The 23,456-nt window shown below is 44.0% G+C and overlaps 5 protein-coding genes across 5 annotated transcripts in view; 2 read left to right on the top strand and 3 right to left on the bottom strand.

The window, feature by feature from the left end:
• Window positions 1-3: 3 nt before the first annotated feature.
• LOC135337037 (vesicle-fusing ATPase-like) lies at window positions 4-6,019 on the bottom strand. The gene is made up of 18 exons (XM_064532929.1): window positions 5,814-6,019; window positions 5,507-5,633; window positions 5,099-5,217; window positions 4,621-4,763; window positions 4,482-4,531; window positions 4,375-4,428; window positions 4,063-4,282; window positions 3,836-3,913; window positions 3,621-3,663; window positions 3,358-3,520; window positions 2,972-3,086; window positions 2,359-2,546; window positions 1,967-2,108; window positions 1,541-1,722; window positions 1,287-1,416; window positions 970-1,052; window positions 603-820; window positions 4-348 (listed from the first exon to the last, which is right to left on the bottom strand). Exons 1-18 carry the CDS (start codon window positions 5,906-5,908, stop codon window positions 231-233), a joined length of 2,268 nt encoding a protein of 755 aa, XP_064388999.1. The 5' UTR covers window positions 5,909-6,019; the 3' UTR covers window positions 4-230.
• Window positions 6,020-6,103: 84 nt separating this feature from the next.
• LOC135337111 (zinc finger CCCH domain-containing protein 15 homolog) lies at window positions 6,104-9,696 on the bottom strand. The gene is made up of 9 exons (XM_064533014.1): window positions 9,509-9,696; window positions 8,729-8,857; window positions 8,221-8,452; window positions 7,978-8,063; window positions 7,467-7,655; window positions 7,136-7,213; window positions 6,821-7,006; window positions 6,648-6,771; window positions 6,104-6,506 (listed from the first exon to the last, which is right to left on the bottom strand). The coding sequence occupies exons 1-9, from the start codon at window positions 9,584-9,586 to the stop codon at window positions 6,280-6,282; spliced, it is 1,329 nt and encodes a 442-aa protein (XP_064389084.1). The 5' UTR covers window positions 9,587-9,696; the 3' UTR covers window positions 6,104-6,279.
• Window position 9,697: 1 nt separating this feature from the next.
• On the top strand, window positions 9,698-18,817 carry LOC135337109 (rab3 GTPase-activating protein catalytic subunit-like). Its single transcript, XM_064533012.1, has 20 exons — window positions 9,698-9,791; window positions 10,108-10,174; window positions 10,263-10,468; window positions 10,592-10,711; window positions 12,064-12,229; window positions 12,380-12,479; window positions 12,545-12,617; window positions 12,856-12,924; window positions 13,412-13,581; window positions 13,908-14,071; window positions 14,123-14,279; window positions 14,627-14,708; window positions 15,523-15,988; window positions 16,173-16,310; window positions 16,438-16,812; window positions 17,036-17,267; window positions 17,463-17,563; window positions 17,731-17,805; window positions 18,117-18,287; window positions 18,516-18,817. The coding sequence occupies exons 1-20, from the start codon at window positions 9,727-9,729 to the stop codon at window positions 18,729-18,731; spliced, it is 3,213 nt and encodes a 1,070-aa protein (XP_064389082.1). The 5' UTR covers window positions 9,698-9,726; the 3' UTR covers window positions 18,732-18,817.
• Window positions 18,818-18,858: 41 nt separating this feature from the next.
• LOC135337110 (exonuclease 3'-5' domain-containing protein 2-like) lies at window positions 18,859-22,530 on the top strand. The gene is made up of 9 exons (XM_064533013.1): window positions 18,859-18,952; window positions 19,011-19,431; window positions 19,569-19,685; window positions 19,915-20,026; window positions 20,249-20,669; window positions 20,829-20,994; window positions 21,276-21,470; window positions 22,036-22,173; window positions 22,230-22,530. The coding sequence occupies exons 1-9, from the start codon at window positions 18,919-18,921 to the stop codon at window positions 22,411-22,413; spliced, it is 1,788 nt and encodes a 595-aa protein (XP_064389083.1). The 5' UTR covers window positions 18,859-18,918; the 3' UTR covers window positions 22,414-22,530.
• Window positions 22,531-22,771: 241 nt separating this feature from the next.
• Window positions 22,772-23,456, bottom strand: part of LOC135337108 (pleckstrin homology domain-containing family A member 8-like) — a 2,100-nt gene continuing 1,415 nt past the window's right edge. The window contains exons 4-5 of the mRNA XM_064533011.1: window positions 23,307-23,439; window positions 22,772-23,015 (exon numbers count right to left, since the gene is read on the bottom strand). Coding sequence (XP_064389081.1) covers window positions 22,836-23,015; window positions 23,307-23,439 — 313 coding nt within the window. The 3' untranslated portion in view covers window positions 22,772-22,835. The remainder of the gene's footprint in view (window positions 23,016-23,306; window positions 23,440-23,456) is intronic.

Genomic DNA, 23,456 nt, shown 5'->3' with positions numbered 1-23,456 from the left:
GCGTAAATAACAATAATAATTATAGGAAATCCAGCTAAAATGTATAGAACGCAAAACTAAAATAAAATATTCAGAGATGTCTTAGAAAGTGGCAGCAATTGATGCTATCAATAGTTTAGTTGGTGAGGTGTCCTTCAATTTCTAACCTCCTTACGATCATGTCCACATCATAACTATCTCCCTGCAGTGGACGAGCATAATTATTTACTGCTATACTGCATGCACAATGGCTACACAGGTAATGTACATGTACACACAACACAACATTGAACATACAGTACAGTATAAATACTTGCCTTTTTAGATGCTTCTATAATCGAGATGAGCTTCTTCATACCAATGTGACACCTATAGAGAGAGGCACACAATGTCGGTAAATGATCTCAATCCACACACACACACACACACACACACACACACAACATACACACACACACACACACACACTTATGCCTCCCTAAATTATGTGTTTGGACCTATGTTGTTAGCAGTCCACCCTCTATAATAAAACCACTGTTAGTCTACCCAAGGGTAGCCATCACCATAATGTTATAGACAGCCTCCACTCTCTACACTGTGTATATACATGTACATGTACTTACGATTTCTTGGTCAATCTTTGTCTGAGTGCTTTAGCTTGACTCTCAGAGAACGTGTACATACTGTTGTCAAGGAGACAAGCGAGGACCTCCCCTGCACTGCTCAGATAGGGTACATCTATACAGCTGTTGAATGCTCCTTGTAAACCAGTGAGCTCTAACACGTCGTCACTGAGACCAGTGGTGCCGATGATGAGCAGCTTGTGGGGGCCAGAGCGGGACTGTGTGTGTGGGGTGTGTGGGGGGGAGGTGGGGTGTGTGTGTGTGTGTACATATTTGACAAATTTGGGCCTGATCAAAACCTCAAGCTAAACAAATCATTTGAAGGCATAAGGGTGGAGTGTGTGTGTGTGTGTGTGTGTGGACCTACTTGTAGGGGGGGTAGTTTCCTGAGCAGGACGAGGAGGGACTGAAGAACAAGGTTGGAAAATCTCGGTCCAATAGCGACGTAATCTAAAGAGATAGACAAGACACAGTTAGCCAACAAGTACAAATACATATGTAGCTACCGAAATGGCTGGAAAATACGTAAGGCTATGATAATAGCCTATAGTTTGTCAAAACTGCTGGATTTTTCGACTTATCAAGGAACCTGTGTCTAAACAGATAATTGGAAAAGGTCATCATCTCGAGAGATATAGAATACTTCAATAATAGATTTCTACTACTATAGCTGCCAGCACCTACCCAATAGTCTCTCTATATCGTCGATCATGATACAGCTGAGCTCGGACTTGTACGCATCATCAAACACCTTCTTTATTGCCCCACATTTAGCACCCTCAGAGAAGCCAATCATGTTCTCAGGAGACAGCACCTGCGGCAGACCACGTAGAGCGGTGAATATTGATACTCCAGCACTAAACTATAATAAGCTTTTGTCGCATATAAAAGTATACTAAGTACTAAATTATATTAACCCCCCCCAAATAGTCACTCACTTTGACAAAAGGGAAGTTACACTGTTTAGCAATATGAGCAGCGAGGGCTGTCTTGCCACAGCCCGGATTGCCACGGAGAAGCAGACTAACGAGGGGCGTACGTTGGCTCTCAGACACTTGTCTCTTGGCAGCTTCCCCAACGTCCAGAATCTCATCAACTTGTGGCCCCCAAGGTACTATTCCTGCGAGTAGAGTATATCATATGACAAGTAGAGCTGTATAACAACCACAACTGTCCAAACAACAAAACCATATCAACTGAAAGAGTGAGCTCCTTTTAAAACTACAAAATTATTAAACAAATAACTAGAATTATAGCCTTTCCCCAAAAATTGAATTTTGGCACTTAGTATAAAGGATCCAACTTTAATGATTTTCAATGATTTTCTCGATTTTCTGAAAGCTCCTAGCACATGTGGTACTAACCATTCAGTACGTAGCTCTCCAGCTGTTTATCGCTGACACCAAACGCTGGCTTGAGGTCAAAGGACAATGCATGTTCAAAGTCAACCCTAGTTATTTTCAGTGCCTCTGCCTCTTCCGTGGTCACTGATACCTTGTCTTTAGCCTGAGGGGAGGTACGTGTACATATTAGCATGGCATAATATTATAGCGGGTAATTTTCAAGGGTCTAAATTTTCGCAAATTTCGCCAAGCTGCGAAATGTTCAATAATGCCTGTTCAATATACAACTATGCTAAAAAAACTGCTATCAGGAGGGAAAAGAAGTTATTGTAACACGAACCATAATTATTAGCATGATAGGGTTAAGGTTAGGTTAGCTGCTATTAGGCTGACTATACAGAAGTTCCACCCACCTGTACTAGCTTGTTCATGGCGGTGGACTGAGCGCTGCGTACAAGGCCCTCGATCTCAGCCCCACTGAAGTTACGAGTGCGTTTGGCCAGGTCCTCCAGGTCTACGTCAGTACCCAGTTTATTGAACTTGGCCATCTGGGCCGTGTGTATGCGCAGGATCTCGAGGCGTCCATTCTCGTCAGGGAGACCTGGGGACAGGGGGAGGGGCCTCGTTAAAACACGTTCATTGGGTACATAGAATAATTATCATGATATATGGTACAGTAGAGGCCAAAATAAAGTTTCTATTTCGTTTGCGTAGTACTCTGCGTTTGTTTTGATTCCGTTGCACGCAAGCAAAACAATCGTTTTGGTGCATGTGCACTCAAGCTTGCAATAGTGTGTTGACTTACACAAACCGCTAATTGGATTCGTAGTAATTAAGGTAATTGCTACATGGTTTAGTGTAAACAACGTAACCACGAAACTGCAGCGTAGTACGTGCGTAGGCGGAACCGAGCAATAAGGTACGGAATGGCCGGATTTCGGCAGATACAAAAATATACAAATCGCAAGTTAACAATCACTACCACACGCCCACGCCCACACACCCACACCACACACGCCCACCCACCTATCTCCATCTGCACCTCCAGCCTGCCAGGTCGAAGGAGAGCCTCGTCAATCATGTCTTTACGATTGGTCATCCCAATCACAAGGATGTTGTTCAACTGCTCCACTCCGTCCATCTGGAGGGAAAGACAAAGATCGTATTGAAAAAGCATCCATTTACTGAAGAAAATGAACAAAAGCAAATTGCTGATCTAAACACACCATATTGTACCGCTATCAAGCAGCTACTAAATGAATATTTTAGCTTAGAAATTAGACGTTCCCAACACAAGTTATGGACAAAATTTACAGTTAGCTTGGCAAAAACAGTTATTTTGTATGTATACCTAAACTTTATAAACCCTCACACAACACATCCGCCCACACCACACACACACGCCCACACACCTTAGCGAGGAGCTGGTTGACGACTGTATCATGGACACCAGTGCTACCAGACAAGGAACCACGGGAACGACAGATAGCATCAATCTCGTCAAATATGATAATGTGTAAAGCACTGTTGATGCCCATCTTCTTTTGATCCTTTTCTGCCTCCTCAAACAAACCACTGGAAAAAAGATTTGGAGTAAACCGATAATAAAGTTGCATGCCTGTGTGTGTATGTGGGCGGGGTGTGGGGTGTGGGTGTGTGGTGGGCGGGCACTTACCGCACATTTGCCTCCGACTCTCCGACATACTTGTTCAGAATTTCTAGAAAAAAGAAAAAGACAATAAAGCTACGTACAATGAAGTTTTTATCCAAGCATCTTTTTTAGGGTGAATTAAAGATGGCTACTGTAACTAGTGAAAGAGATTGCTGTGTGTGTGTGGGCGGGTGTGTGTGTGTGGGGTGGTGGTGTGGGTGTGATCTACTATACTATACCTGGTCCATTGATAATCTTAGGTTCTCGTGCATGCAACATCTGACCAATCTTCCGTGCCATCAGAGTCTTGCCAGTACCTGTGGGAATGAGTGGGCGGTGAGGAATGAGTGGGCGGACACTATAGGCTCTGTACACTAGTCTACACACTGCAGAGCAGCATTAATTTTTAGCTTTAAAAAATCAATTTTAAGTGAAGTGAAAAGAGGTTGTACATGACCACACCCACCTGGTGGGCCGAACAACAAGATCCCTCGGACGTGTTTCATGCCAAGCTGTTCCACAATATCCGGTGGAAAAACTCGCGAAGCAAAAGCTCTTCGAAATATGTCAGAGAATTCTTTATCCAGACCACCAATCCCCATCTGGTTGAAGTCCCAGTCCGGGCTTATGATGGCAACGTGGGCGGAGTCTCCCTTGTGCCGTCCAACCAGCTGCACCGTAGACTCCTACACATAATCATATGATATAAAACAGAGATAATGAGAAATGTAGGGGATAGAAAGATCGTACGTAGATAATACGAGAAATGTGAACTCACGCTTGACCTCTCGAACACAACCCTCGAGTTAGTGTACAGTAATCCACACTTCTTCTGTAGAACAAAATTGAATGCATTATGCTCACATTTCATACGGTTGATTTTACTTTTTTTTCAGACGACTTTTCTCCCTTTTTGAAACCAGATACATCCTCGGCTATAGGGAAGTATATAGTAACTGTAACAACAATGTACAAATGTGGTATAAGTGCCCGCCCACCACACCCTCACACCCCGCCCACACACCTGTGATGTGGAGTACTTTAGCCTTGAATATGAGGTTGTTGAACTGTATGGTCACTAGTTGATCGATACAGAATGCATTGTCGACAAACTTGCTCACAAAGAGTGGAGCTAGCTCATCAGTATTGACAGCTGGCTGGGCCTTCCTGCAGACACATGTACAGTGTATAAAGTGCAATGGTGTGTGTTTCAATTTTAAACCAATCACTGATCTACATTAGATAGACTTTTCAAAGAGCTACAAAATGCATCTTTAATTCTGAAATGACTAACTCAAGTTATGACCACTCAAAATTAGCTATCAAGATAGGCCTATTTTGGAAAAATCACCCATGCCTTTTCTTCAAGAATGGATATTTCAATCCGAAAGCAATCACTGATCTAGCTAGATATATAGGCCTTTCAAAGAGCTACAAAATGCATCTGTTAAATGCACAATCCTATATCTCAAGTTCTTGAGTACCGTGCAATCAGAACTCACTTCTGTTTGTGGAAGAAGTCAATCTCCACGGTGATGACCCCAATGAGGTTATCCTGCCTGGGTATGAGGAGTGGCTCCAATGACAGACGTTGGTCTAAACCCACCTCCACCCACTCACGCTGTAATTAGAGGTGCCTCGTTAACTATACAAGCTCTTGTATATAAGCACTACATTGTATAAGCACGCATGTTATATAAGCACTACATTGTACACAAATTACTGTACAGTGAAGCTCGTCTATTGTGGTGTCCCTATAAGTAGACAACCCTGTATAATACAGCCAGGTTAATGGGTCCCAAGTCTCCATAGCATGTGTTTGGACCTGTGTTAGCAGGCCACCCTCTATAATACAGCCACTGTTAGTCTACTCAAGGGGTGACTACAATAACAGTTCACACATAGAGTACCTGTAGCTGACTCAGCCCAATCTTATCTTTGGCTATCTTTGGATCTCTACTCTTCTCCACAGTGAGGTAACAGACACCATGACTCTTACTGTCTACCTTACCATAGAATGGCTTGCCGGTTTCAATACTGAGAGGGAAAAATAAATGAGCGTGTATAATATAAATGTTTCATTATCTCCCAACTATTTATGTAACGGTAAATATTACACATGAAACGCTCGAACTAACGATTAAGGTAGCGTAACGCTATGACTACAAGTGGGGGGTGGTCCATACACATCGTATACACGTATGTAATACAACCCACCGAGCGAACTTTGGGTTATTGTGGTTGACAACAGCACGATTCTTGAGAGAATACTCATTCACACTGCTCTGTACGGTCAGTTCAATGGTAGCCATTCCAACAACAACTCTGTATGTAGCTGTATATCTAAATATCTAGAGATAGTAAATAAATACTGTCATGTCACTGTACTGTTGTTTACCCTTCAGTGTTGCACAGTCAGCAATTATTATGAATTCAAAGACGATCTTTACCTGTATATACAGAAAATCGAACGATTGGTAAGGATCGTCTCACATTTTTAATTATCAGAGAATATTATTATTATTGCCTGCACCATTATAAAAAATAATGATGTATCTCCAACCACAAAGCCATAAATATACACACACGTAATATTTTCATTCAACAAAATTAATCCCTATAATAATAATCCCTATAATAGCAGAGCAGTTTTTGTGCATGTTCGCCAATAATTATAATTATGCTATGATGAAGAAGCTGGCAACAAAATATCAGGGTCATCCAAATCAAGATCTTGTAAGTTGTCAATATCAAACAACGATTCGTCCACCGTAACGTCTTCATTCTCATCCACTGGTAAATCTCCAACATCAAATAGTGATTCGTCGATTGGCACGTCTTTGTTAGGCTCTGTTGAAGACGATGGTTGGTCCGTAGAGGAAACCTTAGTAGTGCTAGTCCCAGCCGGTTCTGTGAGAAAAACCAAGATTATGTGATTTTCGTATTGTAGAGCATCATATGAAAATAATAATTTTTTATCGGCGGAAAAAAAAATTACCCGCTATACTGAAATTAATAATTATTATTAACTGATAACGAGATTGAACGGACCTGTTTGATTGGTCGCTTGTCCCTGTGATCTCACATCTCCACTATTAATGGGTGTGGGCGTGGCTAACTTGGACACAGCCTCCAGGTCAGAGAGGTCAACACCACCTCCCACATAACCACCCTCCTGTGTGTGTGTGGGTGTACATGTATGTTGACGCACTATGACCTCTCACCTCCTCGTCCGAGTCTCGGGTTTCCAGGGTTATCACACCCCCACCGTCGTCCTCGTCATCATCCTCCACCATGTTGGGGTTAAAGGTGAACATCTCCCTACCACTAATACCGTGAGTACGACCCGCCTTGAACGCCTCTTTACGAGAATCTTCTTCTTTGAACCGTTTTTGCTTCTTTTCGTCAATCTGTGTGTGTGTGTGTGTGTGTGTGTGTGTGTGTGTGTGTGTGTGTGTGTGTGTGTGTGTGTGTGTGGGGGGGGGGGTTGATTAATAGCAAAGCTGTAAAATTGAGCTGTAAATATTATTGAGCAGTACCTTAGTTTTCTTCCATTCTAGAAATGTTTCCAAGGTAACCCTGGTGAGGTTCTTACCAGAGCCAGCCAGTTGGTCTCTCTGAGGGCAAGAGACAGTATCAAGTAACAACATTATTCATATTATACCATAATACTGGTAATGCATAAAATATTTGTTAGTTTGCCCAATTTGTGTTTCTGTCTTTCTTTTATTGTGCCAAATTTTGTTGGCCAACTACGCTAAATAGTAAAGTCAATTATAGATCAAACCCCAGACTGCATGGCTTGGCAATGCCATTATAAATAACCAGCTCTTCAGAGTCGGCCATTACAAGAGGCTCCACTACACACACCTCATTCTCGACCAGTTCTTCTAGAGTAATGGAATCCTGTGCCTGCAGTTCTTCTTGCTCCTTGAGGGCTTTCTTGAACACGAACCCCTGGGGTAGAGCGTGGCGGTATATGCAGCGCTCTCCATTAGGGCACTCCCAGAACCAGCCATACACAGCCTTCTCAATAGCTTGAAGAAAATGCCGGCAAACCTACAGCAAAAAAAGCTTAGGTAAATGTTAGCATAATCATGACAAGACATCAATTTAGTGCAGACAGATGGATGTAAATATGAGTGGATACCCTATAGCGGGTACATTTCGAGGGTATAAAATTTTGCGGAAATGCCTTTAGAAAGGTTTTCGCGGATTTAATTTTCGTGGAATAGCAGCCATTTTGCAGCATGCATGTGTGCGATACTAAATTGATCGCGGTACATTATGAACAAATTGATCGCGGTACATACTGAGCCAGCGAAAACCACAAACACTTATACCCTCGAAATATACCCGTTAATACGATCGTTTTTCTTACAATGTCTGTTTTTTGTTTTATTTTGGTGGATTGTTTTTTTTCCACTACTTCTTTCAACTTGTGCTCGTCCCACTTGTCAATAGTGTCTGCAGGAAATAAGAGAGTATTATAATTATATTGAAGTAAAATAGACAGAGACAAAATGTAAAAATTAAAAAGGCAGCTAATTATAAAAATGACACGAATCAGTACTCCCACACACGTACACAATAATGCCACGCCCCTAGTTACGCCCTTAGTTACCTTCCTCCAGCTCATCGTCCCTTGAGTCCACGTACATGGACCTCTTCTCCACCTTTCCCTCGAGGCTCAGGTCATGAGAGAACTTACACTTGTCTCCCTTGGTACATTGACCTTGTTTGAAGAACAAGCACAGTACTGATTTGGGATCAGCTCCAAGAGAGATCTTCTGCTGTACTGGTCGGAACAACGAGTCAAATTCAGATCTTTCTTTCAGCTTTTCCAATTTGTCTTTCTGTAGAAAAGAAAGAATTAGTACATGTATCCCCCACCCACACACACACACACCACACACACACACTATAAATAACAAATCTTGGATTGAAAGAGCTCCCTCCTTCTAAGCTTTTAGAATATCGTTGCACAAAAAATCAAGTTATGGCTGTTTGAAGATCAGGTTTACACTAGAAAACTGGCCATTAGCGGAAATTATTAAGCATTACCACTCGTACATTACAACACCCCTCCTATCACCTAGTAGCCATGCCCCCTCCACTCAGGCCACACCCACCTTAGCCTGGAACTCATCAGCCTCTCTCTTCTGTTGACTAGAGCCTCCGAACTTGACCTGGTTGGTCACCTGCTTGATGAACACTTGTTGTTTCTTGCCTTTCTTGTTCTTGATACCAAACGTCTTGTCCTGTGTGTGTGTGTGTGTGTGTGTGTGTGTGTGGTGTGTGTGGGCGTGTGTGAGGGTGTGTGTGGTAGAGAGCTTAGGACGGGCATTATTCATACCGAGGGGTCCGACACTCCGTGAAATCTTGTACACCTACTTTTGAAATCTTTTGAAATCTCATAAAATCTCATGAAATCCCGAAATCTTGAAATCTCTGAAATCCCACCTTTGACCTCATTTTCCGTAATCTTATTGTAATCTCAGTGTCATGCCTTAACTAGATGGGCGTGGCCTGTCTACAAAAAGGGGACAGGCACGCCCATCTATGCCTTGATTGCATCTGCTCACAGTGCAAGTGCTAGTGCAAGTGCTAGTGCATCCATGACCGAGGTGCATGACTAGTGCAAGTGTTGAATGACGGTAGAACTTTCAATCTTCAACCCCAGTGATGCTCTGTGAAATCTTTGAAATCTTTGAAATCTCTGAAATCTTTGTGAAATCTCTGAAATCTTTGTGAAATCTCAAGATTTTGAAATCTTGTACGCTAAACATTACAGTGTCGGACCCCTCGTTATTCATACACTAACACACAATTTAAGCTTATAGTTTATAAAAACAGTGATTTCAGAGTGCCGTGTGGTATAATACATTCTACATAATTCCTGCAATTCTTGCCTCAATGACTTTTTCTCTTTTTTTCTCGACCGTCTTTTTGTTGGGACCTTGCTGGGTCGCTTGTTTCTTAGGAGGCATTTCTGTAGCACTGAGTACACGCAGGAAGAGGAGAGGATAATTCACAGACTAGACACAGAGAGGTAGCTTCTCTAATTTAGCGAATAAGTTGTGGAAAACTCAGCCCCACGTGGAAAAGCAATATTGAAGCGTAAATAAAGATGGCTGAACAAGATGAAGAGATATTTGAAATCAATGATTTCACAAACGCCACAGAATGGGAAAGGTGAGGAGGTCATTTCCAGCCTGTCCCTAATAGCGAGTGGGTAGATGGTGTACTCAAGTGTCTGTATAGCATGGTACACGGACTGGTATTAAAGAGATCGGTAATTTGTAGTATCGTAAGACCTCGATTTAAAGTGACACTTATTAATTACGTTCTGGACACTATAATTATGGGCGAAAGATCGCATATTTAGAGTGTCACCTTAAATCGAGATCTTACGGTACCTGCCACGCCCTCCTCTTCAATTGTAATACAGTCATGTAGGTATGCGATTCTTTCATTTTCGGTTTCAATTCTGTTAACTTTGTCCCCACAGTTTCATAGCAGCTATAGAGCAGGTGATGCATCAGTGGGGACTGGCGGGAGGAGACCAGCAACACCAGGTATAGTATAGTACTGCCATATATCAGCATGAAAATTGCGAATTTTTCGTTGCTCGAATTCAATAGCTTCCGTTATTATTTTCTGCAGGAGGGGGTGACTGTTGCTAAGCAACACAGGAAGGTAGAACGAGTGAGCTATTGCGGTCGAACATTCGTTATCTCATTAGAGGTAGGCGGAGCCTCGTGTTCTGACCACACCCACTCCAAGCGCAACAAGCACTGGGGAGTGGCTATGAGAGAGATGATGGATAACAGCGCTGACTTCCCACCCAAAGCACATCACCTGACTAGATGGTGAGGACGAAGTATCGTATAGCGAGTTATTTTCGTATAATGGACATTATCGTTTTTTTGTACCAGCCCACCATTATCCCACACCCACACCCACACACTCCGCCCACACCACCCCATACACAGGTACGGACTGTCACAGTTTGTCCTCCTAGCTCCGGGGGAGGGGGAGAGTGCTCTCATGAGTCAAGCACAAGCCAAGCTCATGATTAGCTCTGTCTCTGTTGCCGTTAGCAACACATCTTGGTGAGCAGCGAGTACAAAACTCCGAGTAAATGTGCAGTACATGTTGTAGGGGTGTGGCCAGCATTGTCTCCGAGTGTAGGGGTGTGGCCAGCATTGTCTCCGAGTGTAGGGGTGTGGCCAGCATTGTCTCCGAGTGTAGGGGTGTGGCCAGCATTGTCTCCGAGTGTAGGGGTGTGGCCAGCATTGTCTCCGAGTGTAGGGGTGTGGCCAGCATTGTCTCCGAGTGTAGGGGTGTGGCCAGCATTGTCTCCGAGTGTAGGGGTGTGGCCAGCATTGTCTCCAAATGTAGGGGTGTGGCCAGCATTGTCTCCGAGTGTAGGGGTGTGGCCAGCATTGTCTCCGAGTGTAGGGGTGTGGCCAGCATTGTCTCCGAGTGTAGGGGTGTGGCCAGCATTGTCTCCGAGTGTAGGGGTGTGGCCAGCATTGTCTCCAAATGTAGGGGTGTGGCCAGCATTGTCTCCGAGTGTAGGGGTGTGGTCAGCATTGTCTCCGAGTGTAGGGGTGTGGCCAGCATTGTCTCCGAGTGTAGGGGTGTGGCCAGCATTGTCTCCGAGTGTAGGGGTGTGGCCAGCATTGTCTCCGAGTGTAGGGGTGTGGCCAGCATTGTCTCCGAGTGTAGGGGTGTGGCCAGCATTGTCTCCGAGTGTAGGGGTGTGGCCAGCATTGTCTCCAAATGTAGGGGTGTGGCCAGCATTGTCTCCGAGTGTAGGGGTGTGGCCAGCATTGTCTCCGAGTGTAGGGGTGTGGCCAGCATTGTCTCCAAATGTAGGGGTGTGGCCAGCATTGTCTCCAAGTGTAGGGGTGTGGTCAGCATTGTCTCCAAATGTAGGGGTGTGGCCAGCATTGTCTCCGAGTGTAGGGGTGTGGCCAGCATTGTCTCCGAGTGTAGGGGTGTGGCCAGCATTGTCTCCAAGTGGTGGTTATTTCCATTCCACAAATCTCGATTTTAACGTTTTTTTTACTTTTCGGGGACAAAGTATTCGTGGTTCAACAATATTGAGACATTTCGTGGGTAATATTTTCATGGTAGCTAGCTTGCACTGCAGGTAAAGGTAGGCAAGGTCCCTTCATTCGTGGGTAAAACAGACCTCCAACCACGAAAACCACGAATATTTTGCCCCCCACGAAAATTACACGCTATACGGTAGTAAACTAGCTTATTTTAAGGCAAGATGCATTAAATGTTACCGTTACCTCCCCCCCTCCCCGTGTGTGTAGTGTGACCCCTGTGTTCCGTTACCTCCCCCTCCCCATGTGTGTAGTGTGACCCCTGTGCTCCGTTACCTCCCCCTCTCCATGTGTGTAGTGTGACCCCTGTGTTCCGTTACCCCCCTCCCCACGTGTGTGTGTAGTGTGACCCCTGTGTTCGTACAAGTTCATCAGAAGTGGCGTCAAGTGTACGTGGGCGTGGCTGAGTGTGGGGATGTGCGGGTTGACTATCACATGATCCACCTACGACACACGCCCACTCATTTCGGGCACCTCTCCGGACTACTGGAGCTATTCAAGGCTAAACTGGTGACTCAGCAATTTTGCCATAATTTTAGTTCTGTTGGTCCAATAACATTAATTTTATGATTTTCTGAAAGCTTAGAGAGGCGTTTCAGATAATGTCAAAAATCTAAATTGATTTGTTAAAAATAAATATTATGTGTGTATTCTCTACAGAAGTGTCCTGTTGATCAGATGGATCCAGTGCAGATTGCAGCTCGTCACACGTATGTGCTCAACCAGTGGAGTCTAGAAGATTGGCCTGTAGAGCCGCTAGGTGGGTGTGGTCCCATGTGTCATGTGACCTACGCCATGTACACCCGCTCGCCCCCTCCTCCACAGATGGTGCAGAGTGTGAGGGTGGTGGAGTGGACTATGGGAGGCTGTCCATTGGAGCCATCTCTGATCCAATAGAGTGAGTCTATAATTATATACCGTACAGCTGGTAATTTTCGTGGGATAAAAAATTCATTGAACTTGATTGATTTTCGAATTAATTACGTGCGTGCGTTCTCTGTTAGGAAAATGTTTGTCAATGTCACCTTGCCCAAGGAAATAGCGAATATTTTACCCCACGAAAATTACCTGCTATACGGTATAATAGTTATACGCTGTGTAGGTAGTTCATCATTCAATGGCTGCTCTCTATATAGGGAGCTCCACTTATCAGCCGTGTGGCCAAACCTTAGTGAGGAGACTGTGGCGGACACACAGGAACATAGGTACAGTCTCCATACAACCCTGTATGTTCACTTCACTTGAAATAAACTGTAAAAGACAGAGATGCTACTCTACTTGACGTCAGACTAGTGTACACAGCTTATAGTGTGGTCCCACTGTGTACACTGTAGCTAGTGTACAGAGCCTATAGTGTGGTCCCACTGTGTGCACTGTAGCTAGTGTACAGAGCCTATAGTGTGGTCCCACTGTGTGCACTGTAGCTAATGGTATGCATTTTAAGTATAGGTGAAAAAGTTGTCAGCCATTACAACCTAATAAGTTATCTCCCCCCTTTCTTGTAGTGCCCTGAAGCCCACACATTATAACATACATGTTCATGTAGTACTCCCCCTCACACACACACACACACACACACACCCCCCACACACACACACACACCCACACACACACCCACACACACACACACATACACACACACACATACACATACACACACACCCACACACACACCCCCCCACACACACACAGTGTCCTAAAGCCCACCCACGCACCAGTGTGGAGTGTAGTGTGTGGATTAAGTGAGGGCTGTCAGTGCTTCCTCTCCGAGCAGCTAACAGCATTCCTCAAGCTCTGTTACCATAACGAAGCTATCAATGAACTGCTCGGAGGTAGAGCAACGCAGGAGGGCTCTCCAGCAGGTACGTAAGTGGGTGTGGCTTAGCGTGTACGCAAGAAATGTAGGTTAATTGGTAATTGGCAATTTTCTGTTCTGCACTGCAAGTCAATTGGTGTAGTGCACGTGATGACTACCGTAAAACCTCGATTTAAGGCGACACGTTTTGCAAAAGTAGAGTTTTAATGTCCACAAAAAAAGGAATTTATATGGGCGAAATGTCCAAGTGTCGCTTATTTAGAGGGTCGCTTTAAATAGAGGTTTTACGGTAGATAGCTTTGGGTTTGGTTTGACCAGTACTCTGTATGTGTCTTGTAACTGTACTTAGCCCAGGCTCTACCTACTCTACAGGCACTCCTGGTTATTCCACGGCTCTGAATAGACTCACGGCACCACCGGCTGCTAACATGGCCTCTCCCTATCTACCCGCAAGGATGGTGGGCGGGGCCGAGTCTCAGACCACACCCACTTTACAGGAGGCTTTGAGCAACGAAGAACTAGAGGCAGTGCTTAAAGTTAGTTAAAACTGTGCAAAAATAAAATTATATTCAATTGCTTTTTTCTAGTGCTTGTTCCCGGAGGCGTATCAGGACAACCCGCCCACTCCACACACACCCACACCCTCACACACTGACCCCCTGGTGAGCAAGTTAAAGAGCGCCCCCCTCCACAGCCTCAGCTCACGTCTAGCCAACACTATGTGCTTAGTCAACAAGGAACACGGTGAGGAAGTCTTAGAGTATCAAACATATGCTATTTTGTGATTTTTGAGCTATTTACAAGACGCAAAAATACTTATAACCAGTTCAAGCGCAATTCAAGCCCAAGCGCAGTATGACATCATGATCCTTGCTAGAACGCAAAGTCTGCTAATTTGGTTCATTTGCAAAAAATGGTTTTTCATCCACCCAAAATGTTATAGCTTTTTTCTAACAATCTTTCCCGGAAAGATCGTACTTTCGAAATATACCCGCAAGCGCTATATATAATTATGTATACGATGCATGGTTACTGGAATATCTGTAGCTGCTCTAGTACCTTGCCTCGATCCCTCCTTCTCTCTTGTGTAGGAGTGAGGGGCCTTGCTCTGGTGTGGTATGAACTGGTGCAGGAGTTGAGATATCGCTGGGAGAATGGCGTACAGTTGAGAGAGTAAGTCAACTACTGGGGGGGGAGGTACAGCTGGTCGTTGTGTATATTGTGCAGGGCTGCATTGAGGGGGGGGGGGGGGCGAGGGGGGTAATTCTCCCCCCCCTGGGCACAGTTTCGCCCCTCCCCTAGGATCTGGCAGATTCATTTGTACTGCTATAATTCTGATGACTTCGCCTCTCCTACATTTTTAAATTGCCCAATTCACCCCCTTGTTCTGATCCAAAATCCTGGATGCATCCCTGTTGTGCATACAGAGATGCCCACACTGGTCGGTGGTTGGTACTAACCACCTCTAACAGCCATAACTTGAATTCCGTTGATCCAAAATCAAAATTTTTATGATTTTCTGAAAGCTTAGAAAGAGACCTTTCAAATGATGTGTTAAAATCAAAATTTCCTTGGGGCCATAATTTGTCATTTTTCGGCCTTGGACCATGGGCTATTTATTATCCATGGTACGGCCAAAATGACGAACACTTTTATCTCTCAAATATGAACTTTGATGATACCATTTGAAAGGTCTCTTTCTAAGCTTTCAGAAAATCATAAAATCGTTGAAATTGTATACACGAAATTTAAGTTATGGCTGTTGGAATTCCCAAACCATGTTAATGGCCAGGGAAGCACCAAACATGTGGAAACTAAACAGTTACAGTCTGCCAGTACACAACCTGACTCCGCACTGTATACAGTAGGCTTGTATACTAATACTCCCCTCCCCCCCCCCCCCACACACACACACACATACACACACCCACACACCCACACACACACCCCCCACACCCACACACCCCCACACACACACACACACTAGTTTGCCTGAGGGGTCACCTGACATGGGTTGCTGTCTCCTACATCAGAAACTGCAAATGCTCAACTGTTGTATTCGACACAAAATATCTCACGAACAGAAACTCAATACTCCAAATATTCATTCCAATTCTCAAACTTCCATTCTCGATACAACAAATTTATCATCCATGGAATTTCAAACACCCAACACAAGTATTCACTCGGCATCACATGACTTTAAAGAAAAGTCACATGATAGTACTGACAGCGATAGTGACGAGTTTTTTGAAGCTATGGAGTCCCATGGCGATGACGTTGCCATGGATACATCGGAACAATCTGACGGTGTACCGGTCGAGATTAAGGAACCTCGTGATGCCTGTGAGGGGAGTGGTGTGGGCGGTGTGGATAGTGTGGGGGCGTTGAAGCCGTGTGGGGACCTGGTACTGGTTGCTACTGGCAACCGACTGTTTGTACCCATCACCCAGGTAATACCATATAGCGGGTAATTTCCGAGGGTCTATGAATTGCTATTATTTTTTGTGAATTTCATATGTATATAATTATTATTTTTAAGGATATCAGTTTTTTAGCGGACTTATTGAACATGCATTTTTGTAGTTTGGTTGAACGATAATGTCACATGACCTTGTACTGCCACGCCCCTTTTAGGATCACACTCCGATGACGGAGGACATGTTCACAGAGCAGGCTAATGTACTCTCACGTCTGGGTACCTCAGAGGAGGCAGCAAAGGTTCGGGCAAAGATGCAGAGCTCGTCCCTCCTCTCCGACATGCAAGCCTTCAAGGTGAGTTTATATAATAATACGTACATTTATCGTGAACATCTTTCAACAGCCATAACTTTAGTATCGTTGAACCAATGTCAAATTTTTATGTGTTTTCTAAAATATATATTTTTTGCTCTCTGTGTAGGCGGCCAATCCCGGCTGTTTATTGGAGGATTTTGTGCGATGGTATTCTCCACGAGACTGGATCGAGGACGAGGACACGCCCACTCCACCTGGCACGCCCCCTCCACCTGCCACACCTCCTCCATCTGGCACACCCTCTCCACTTGTCACACCCCCTCTACCTGTCACACCTCCTCCACTTGACACGCCCACGATCCAGTCACCTGATGCATCACATAACCAAACAGAGAGCAGTTCCGACTCTCCGATATCCAAACTGGAAGTGAGTGTGAGTGCTGACCCAGCAGACGGATGGGAGGGGGAGGACTGGGCCGTTATTGAGTCAGACAACGAGGAGGAGGTTACAAATAAAGAAACAGAGGCTGAACCAACACGGGTGAGAAGCTCCTAGACAAGATAATTTTAATTAACTAATTTGGTGCCCATGTTTGGTTGTTAACTAAATAAAGTAGTTTGCACATTCACTCCCACCCCCTCCCCCCCCACACACACACACACACACACACACATTCACTCCCACCCCCTCCCCCCCCACACACACACACACACACACACATTCACTCCCACCCCCTCCCCACACACACACACACACACTGCAGTGTGTGAAAGGTCACCTCTCTACTCGTATGCTCCAACCTGACAACCTCTGGGTGGAGGCGTGGCTATCGACCACACCCCTTCCTGCATATAAACAAAAGAGGCTGTTTGATGATACAAGAGAAGCCGAAAAACTGCTTCACTTTCTGGCCGGACTATCACCATGCCAACTGGCACTGTTGCTAATGCCCTCCCTCCTACACTCGGCCATAGCAACTATCATGAGCAGACAAGGTACAGTACAGTATAATACTATATACAATGAATGGCGACCATTGTCTATAGTGTCTAGCAAATTTATTCGATGTTTTAAAGCTATAGCACTGTGACACTCTTACACACAATTTTTTTTCAAATCGCTTATTGCTCACACACTCCCACACCACACACACTACCCACACACCACACACACCACACACACACATACAGAGAAGCAACCCCTCGCTGCTGTAGACAGTCTACTACAAGATGTCATATCCCTACTAGCCACAGAGCAGCAGCCATCGCTTGACTCACTACCAAGATATCAGGTACTAGACAACGGCGCCATAATTATTTGGTTTTTTAATATTTTCATTTGACTGCTCATAAAGTTCAAAATAAATGCGTAATGTATCACTGTAAAAAATTCCACTGCAACTTTTGAAATGTACGTACAGTCAAGGTTGCTGTTGTTTCAACCCCCTTCTCTTTATAGGAGTGTATTAATCTGCTCTCTCAAGCCGAGCATTTGCTGGCAGCTGCTCAATCCCTCAGGGCAAAGCTCTACCAGGTACTGCAACAGTGTATGCTATCACTAGAATGTTTTGTGCAGTAGCTGTTTCATCAGTAGTACATGCAATGATAACTATAGTGAAATGCAAATGTTTACAGTAATGTAATTTTAATCTCTGTAAACCTAGAACCTTTTTGCAGTCTTACATCATGAGATGCTCGAGTAGGGTCATGTGATGCTCGAGTAGGGTTCTTTAGTTACATGTATAATTTATCGTTGTTAGCTCAATTGTGTTGTCAGCCCTTTTCTTTTCAATGTACATCATATTTTCGTATACGCCCACTCCACTCCCTCACACATGCACACAGGGTCTAGAGCTGAGTGGAGATAGTGTGAGTAGTGAGGGTGGTGGGCGTGGTGAACTAGAGGTCAGTGCAGAGGTTATCCTGACGGGTTCAGAGCTTGTACTGACTAACCCCACGTCTAGTGTAACAGGGAGGGCTCTCATGGGTCTCCTCACAGTTCAAAGTGCAGCGGGGGTGAGTGGGGGGGGGGTTATTCATTGCTATGTAAATTGTATACTGGTAACACTACTTGCAAATTTGATGAGTTGAGCATACCATTTTAAAGAGCTGCTTTTAAGCTTTCAGAAAATTCCAAAATTATTGAAATTGGATGATTGCAACACAAGTTATGGTCGTTCAAAGATGCTATAATAATAATTATAGACACAGTCTCGTGCAATTACTATAATTAATTTATTACAGGAGCTGGAGAATATATCGCTGACTCTTGACGAAAGCGTTCCCTCTGTAACCACGGAAACCTACCCACAACCGAGCGGCAAGGAGTACATACTGAGGTCTACTATACCAAGCCATGCCCCCTACTCCACCCCCTCCCCGCAGAGACTGTTCTGTGTGCTCACAAGAGGAGAGTTCAGATTAGCTGGAGCGTTCTCCAAAGACACTAAACTAACTTAACTCTCCTTATCTCTGTTTGTTCGGTTTTTGTTTTTATTTGTTTGCTTATTGTGGAGAATGTGAAATTGTATATTTTATTGGTATGAGTGCCAGTCAGTGTACTGGTGGTTTGTGTATGTGTGGGTTGGATAAGCATATCTTTGTTGGACGATCATTACCCATTATAATAGTTTCAGTACACTACAGTATGGGTTTGTTCAGGTATGTGACTGCTTTCACAGGTAAGATAATATATTGTATATTAATATTCTATATAATCAATTCAATGCCCCCCTCCAGCAATCGTCCTAGCAACAATCGGTGTGCTGTTGTATAGGAGAAGACGTTACGCCCACACACACTCCACACAAAACTCTCCCCCTTCCGAAGACTGCCCTCGTGGCCACGTCAACAGCCGTTCTCTACTAAACGCTTACAAGGTGACAGTTGTGAGGACAATAGAAGAGTGTGAGCGATTCCTCCAAAATAGCGTTCCAGGCCCAGTGAGAGTGGTCGGTTTGGACTGTGAGTGGCGTGGGCCCGGCTACCTCAGCCGAAAACAGCATTCTAATGATGACTACGAGTCTGAAGAGAGTGAATCAAAGGATTGTCCTGTGGCACTGTTGCAGCTGGCATTCCCCAATGGAGAGGTGGTTCTGGTCCGGCTCTGTCAAATGAAAGGGATTGGACAAACTTTGAGAGACTTACTCACTAACAGAAGGTGATATTTGTCAATGTAATTCCCCACTTTCTCGATCGCCCTTTCTTCCCCAATTATAATTAATAGCAGATTTCACAGCTAGATCATATTTCATATACTTCCATTTGTAACATCGTGTATATAATTATTTTATATAGTGTGCTGAAGTTTGGGGTCGGTATTAGCAACGATGTGAGTAGACTAGCAGCCGCCATTGGAGTGATCACTGCTGGCTGTGTAGACCTGCAACACATCGCTGTGAGGTGTGGGATAAGGTCAGTCACTATACATCTATCATATCACCCATATCTACCTCACTTGTTTTAAAAAGCAGAAATGCATTTGCGATTTTTGGTCTTTTCGCAAAAATATAATCGCAATCCTTGCCAAAACGCAAGAAAGGTTAGATCGCATAGTCCACTGATTTGACCCATTTGCAAATATTTCACACACAAAAATATAATACGGTACCCCCCCCCCCCCCACCCCCCCCCCCCTCTGCAGAAGTGGTACTAGTTTACAGGGACTGTGTCACCAGATGCTCGGACTAGCAATGGACAAGACCTTTCACCTTCGTTGTGGAGACTGGGAGGCTAAGCAACTGTCCCAGGATCAGGTGGGTGGTGTGGGCGGTGTGTGTGTGGGGGGGGGGTGGGTACCTGCTTGATACATATATTTGAGGCCTTAAGTTTTTCTAGCAGTTTGTATGTCCTTTAAAATGCTTCACTGAAACCACTTCTAGACGAAAACAACCAAGTTTACTAGGCAATTTTTTTGTCTTTAACATTGAAAACAACCACCACTTAGCACATTCATCACCACCATTATAATGCTCCAGGTTGACTACGGTGCACTGGATGCAATCATTGCACTGCACATTCTTCAAGCATTTGTTGAACTCAAAATATCAAAACACGATCGTCGCGAATCAAGCCGAAACAATCACACATCACATGACCAGCCTACAGCAGCCATTCTGATTGGCCAATCCTTAGAGACTTGGCTCAACAACGAAAGCCATCACGCATGTCTACTATCGCTATGTCAAGGAGTTATTGACGTAAAATTTAAGCAAAAACTATCAAAAACTACGAAAAATTTGGATAATGGAGCTGCTCCAGTTGTAAAGAGAACTAGTGCTTACAGTGTACGGCAGAGTAGTTTGTACCACAACTGTCGTCTCCTAGCACCAGATGGTCAGCTGTTGTCCACCATGCATCGGAGGAAGCTAGAGTGGTATCTTGAGAGAGGATTGGGGAGTGAGTGGGTGTATAGTGTGAGTAGTGTGAGTGTGTGTGGTGTGTGGGTGTGAGGTGTGGTTTAGAATTTGAAACGTTTCTCAATATTGCCATGTACGTAACTACATGTAATTTCATACAGCCTTAAAGTATAGTAATAATCATGACTCTCTCTTACAGCTCTCGTGTGTGAGTCTCCAATGACAGTGCAGTTGCACTTTGAACCTGCCGGGCGGCCGGGTGCAGACAGGGAGTACTACCTCAGGGAGAAGGAGAACATCTGTGCAGTGTGCGGGACCAATCAGAACTGTGTCAGGAAGAACATCATCCCACACGAGTATAGAAGGTACAGCTATCTTTGATGGCCCATAACTTGAGTGTAGAATGACCAATAATAATCCAAACTAAAATATGCATTCTGTAGCTCTGTCCTAGCTCTATAATAATTATGGTGTGTTTAGACCTTGATTTGCTTGGCAAAAAAGCAAGGCTATAGTCTTACATTTTTCCCCCGATATTGAGCTGTTTCAGAAGCGAAAGCTCTATATCACATCACATTAATTTTACACATGTACAGTAGCTTAATCCTGGTTTCTGTTAGCTACTCTCTACACTCTCTATCTGTAGGCACTTTCCTCCGCTGATGAAGGAACACCTGTCACATGATGTGTTGTTGCTCTGTGTGACCTGTCATCAGCTAGCTAGTCATCACAGTGCACTACTCAAGCAACTGGTGGCGGCCGAACATGATCTCTATGACGACACGAGCTCACATAAATTCAAGGAAGACTCACACTTGAAACAAATCAAAAGCCATGCAAGGTGGGTGGGTGATTGAATAATGCCTGTCAATAGCAATTAATAATGTTTTGGTGCATTTGGATTTGTGCAATTCCAACTTTCCGATGGTCCAATCACACTAATTTTATGATTTTCTGAAAGCTTAGAGAGAGGCCTTTCAAATGATGTCATCAAAAATCAGATTTGAGAGATAAAAGTATTTGTCAATTTGGCCGTACCATGGATTATAGCCCATGGTCCAAGGCCGAAAAATGACAAATTAGGGCTCCAACAAAATTTGGGATTGAAACACATCATTTGAAAGGTCCGTTTCTAAGCTTTCAGAAAATCATAAAATTTTTGACATTGGATCCACGGAATTCAAGTTATGGCTGTTGAAATATACTTGTTTAAAAGACTACACGTATTGGTAATGTACGTGTTTCCATAATAACCGTACTAATGCTTCAAAATCAAAAAATTAAACCAACGGAACTTAAGTTTGCCCGTCCAAATAATCATTACGCTTATGGTTGCATGCATTGGGTATTGTATTTTGGCTGTATATTGTACCAATAACGTGTTTCCATAAAAACTCTTATTACAGAGTGTTGCTCAAGGACACGGCTGGCATACCTGAAGAGAGGCTGCGAATGCTACGAGACTCAGTAGCTGGTCACTACCAAGTGGAGGGAGACCAGCTCACCATGGAGACCATACAAGCAGCTGCTAACATTGACCCAAGGTTTAAAAATTGAAAATTATATCTCAACATACCGATTAAATTACATCCGTACCCAGATCCCCTAACCGTGGTTACGTGTCCCACTCAGAGGTTGTCGTAGCAACCCTGTTAGCGGAGGGGGGCGAGAAGCGATTGGTTGAGTTCCAGCGACGATGGTGGCAATATTTCCTGGATACAATGGACCCCAAGCACCTCCCAGAGTGTTGGAGTGTGGATCATAACCCAGCTAGATCAGTGTGAACTGTTGTCTTTATTTATTTATTACCTGTACATGTATTCTTTCACATACTGCCTTTGATTTTTGTACTGTACATAATTATACTGTGTTATTTAAAAACAACTTCTTTTTTTTTTTAAGTGAATTATTAGAATTGATAATTACCCGGATATGTATACCGTATAGCGGGTAATTTTCGTGGGGTAAAAATTTTGTTCAACTTGAGAAACGGTGGTTTTCGTGACTAAAATTTCATTTAGTCTCGTTGCCTACACTGCATTCCTACGTTCCGGTAAGCCACGCCTATGTGTGGAGGTCAGCTTGCCCACGAAAATAACGAATATTTTACCCCACGAAAATCACCCGCTCTACGGTAATAATTAATAACATGATATGAACCCAACAATAAAATTTTGTGTATTAAAAAAATGATATATAATAATTATTAACTTTTAGTTTCAATGTTTTTACGCACTAAGAACTGGTCCAATATAACACAAATTTCCCTCAAGTTTTGAGCAAATATTCCCATGTCCTGGATGACTTGCTGCACCGATTCGTCACTTCTGTCAGAGCCGAGGAGAACCATGAAGTCTAGGTGGTAGGGTATCGCCATGGTAGCCAACTGTGTGTGTGTGCGTGTGTGTGTGTGGGCGTGTGTGTGTGTGTGTGTGTGGGTGGGTGTTGTAACAGACAGTAATTGATGTAATTACACTGCCACTGAAATTCGAAATTTTCTGCTAAATTCTTTTGTTTTATGTACATAGTCTCGCAAAAATTAAAAGACATTTCTGGGGCTGTATTACATCAATTACGGTATTGTTGTGTATTATATGCCTTTCATCTGCCCACTCATTCTCCACCCCGCCCACTCATTCCTCACCCTGCCCACTCATTAGACACAATGTATACTCACACCAAATATTCTCCTGACAAACCAGTAGTGATGTCTGCTTAACGAGTTAGAGTAAGCCTTCCATGCTGCTACATCCAGCGCTGTCTCTCCTCTAGCCAACTCTGCTAGGAACAAGTAGATGAACTCCATACCCCTGTGTGCGTGTGTGTG

This window comes from Halichondria panicea, chromosome 6 (genome assembly GCF_963675165.1).
Source record: "Halichondria panicea chromosome 6, odHalPani1.1, whole genome shotgun sequence".
Taxonomy (NCBI): Eukaryota; Metazoa; Porifera; class Demospongiae; order Suberitida; family Halichondriidae; genus Halichondria; species Halichondria panicea.
This window is presented reverse-complemented; position numbering and strand designations above follow the sequence as displayed.

Bases quoted from the DNA above. Each gene is read 5' to 3' on its own strand.
- LOC135337037 (XM_064532929.1), bottom strand. From the start codon at position 5,908: ATGGCTACCATTGAACTGACCGTACAGAGCAGTGTGAATGAGTATTCT. The intron at 4,764-5,098 runs GTGAGTTCTGAT...ATGTGTCTGCAG, and splicing joins GACTTCTTCCACAAACAGAA to GAAGGCCCAGCCAGCTGTCA. The intron at 3,664-3,835 runs GTATAGTATAGT...TCTTTTTTCTAG, and splicing joins TAAGATTATCAATGGACCAG to AAATTCTGAACAAGTATGTC.
- LOC135337111 (XM_064533014.1), bottom strand. From the start codon at position 9,586: ATGCCTCCTAAGAAACAAGCGACCCAGCAAGGTCCCAACAAAAAGACG. The intron at 7,214-7,466 runs GTGTGTGTAGTG...TCTTGCCCTCAG, and splicing joins AAGAACTGGTCGAGAATGAG to AGAGACCAACTGGCTGGCTC. The intron at 7,007-7,135 runs GTACTGCTCAAT...ACACACACACAG, and splicing joins TAGAATGGAAGAAAACTAAG to ATTGACGAAAAGAAGCAAAA.
- LOC135337109 (XM_064533012.1), top strand. From the start codon at position 9,727: ATGGCTGAACAAGATGAAGAGATATTTGAAATCAATGATTTCACAAAC. The intron at 15,989-16,172 runs GTAATACCATAT...CGCCCCTTTTAG, and splicing joins TGTTTGTACCCATCACCCAG to GATCACACTCCGATGACGGA. The intron at 16,813-17,035 runs GTGAGAAGCTCC...CACACACTGCAG, and splicing joins CAGAGGCTGAACCAACACGG to TGTGTGAAAGGTCACCTCTC.
- LOC135337110 (XM_064533013.1), top strand. From the start codon at position 18,919: ATGGGTTTGTTCAGGTATGTGACTGCTTTCACAG. The intron at 20,027-20,248 runs GTGGGTGGTGTG...ATAATGCTCCAG, and splicing joins AGCAACTGTCCCAGGATCAG to GTTGACTACGGTGCACTGGA. The intron at 20,995-21,275 runs GTACAGCTATCT...CTCTATCTGTAG, and splicing joins ATCCCACACGAGTATAGAAG to GCACTTTCCTCCGCTGATGA.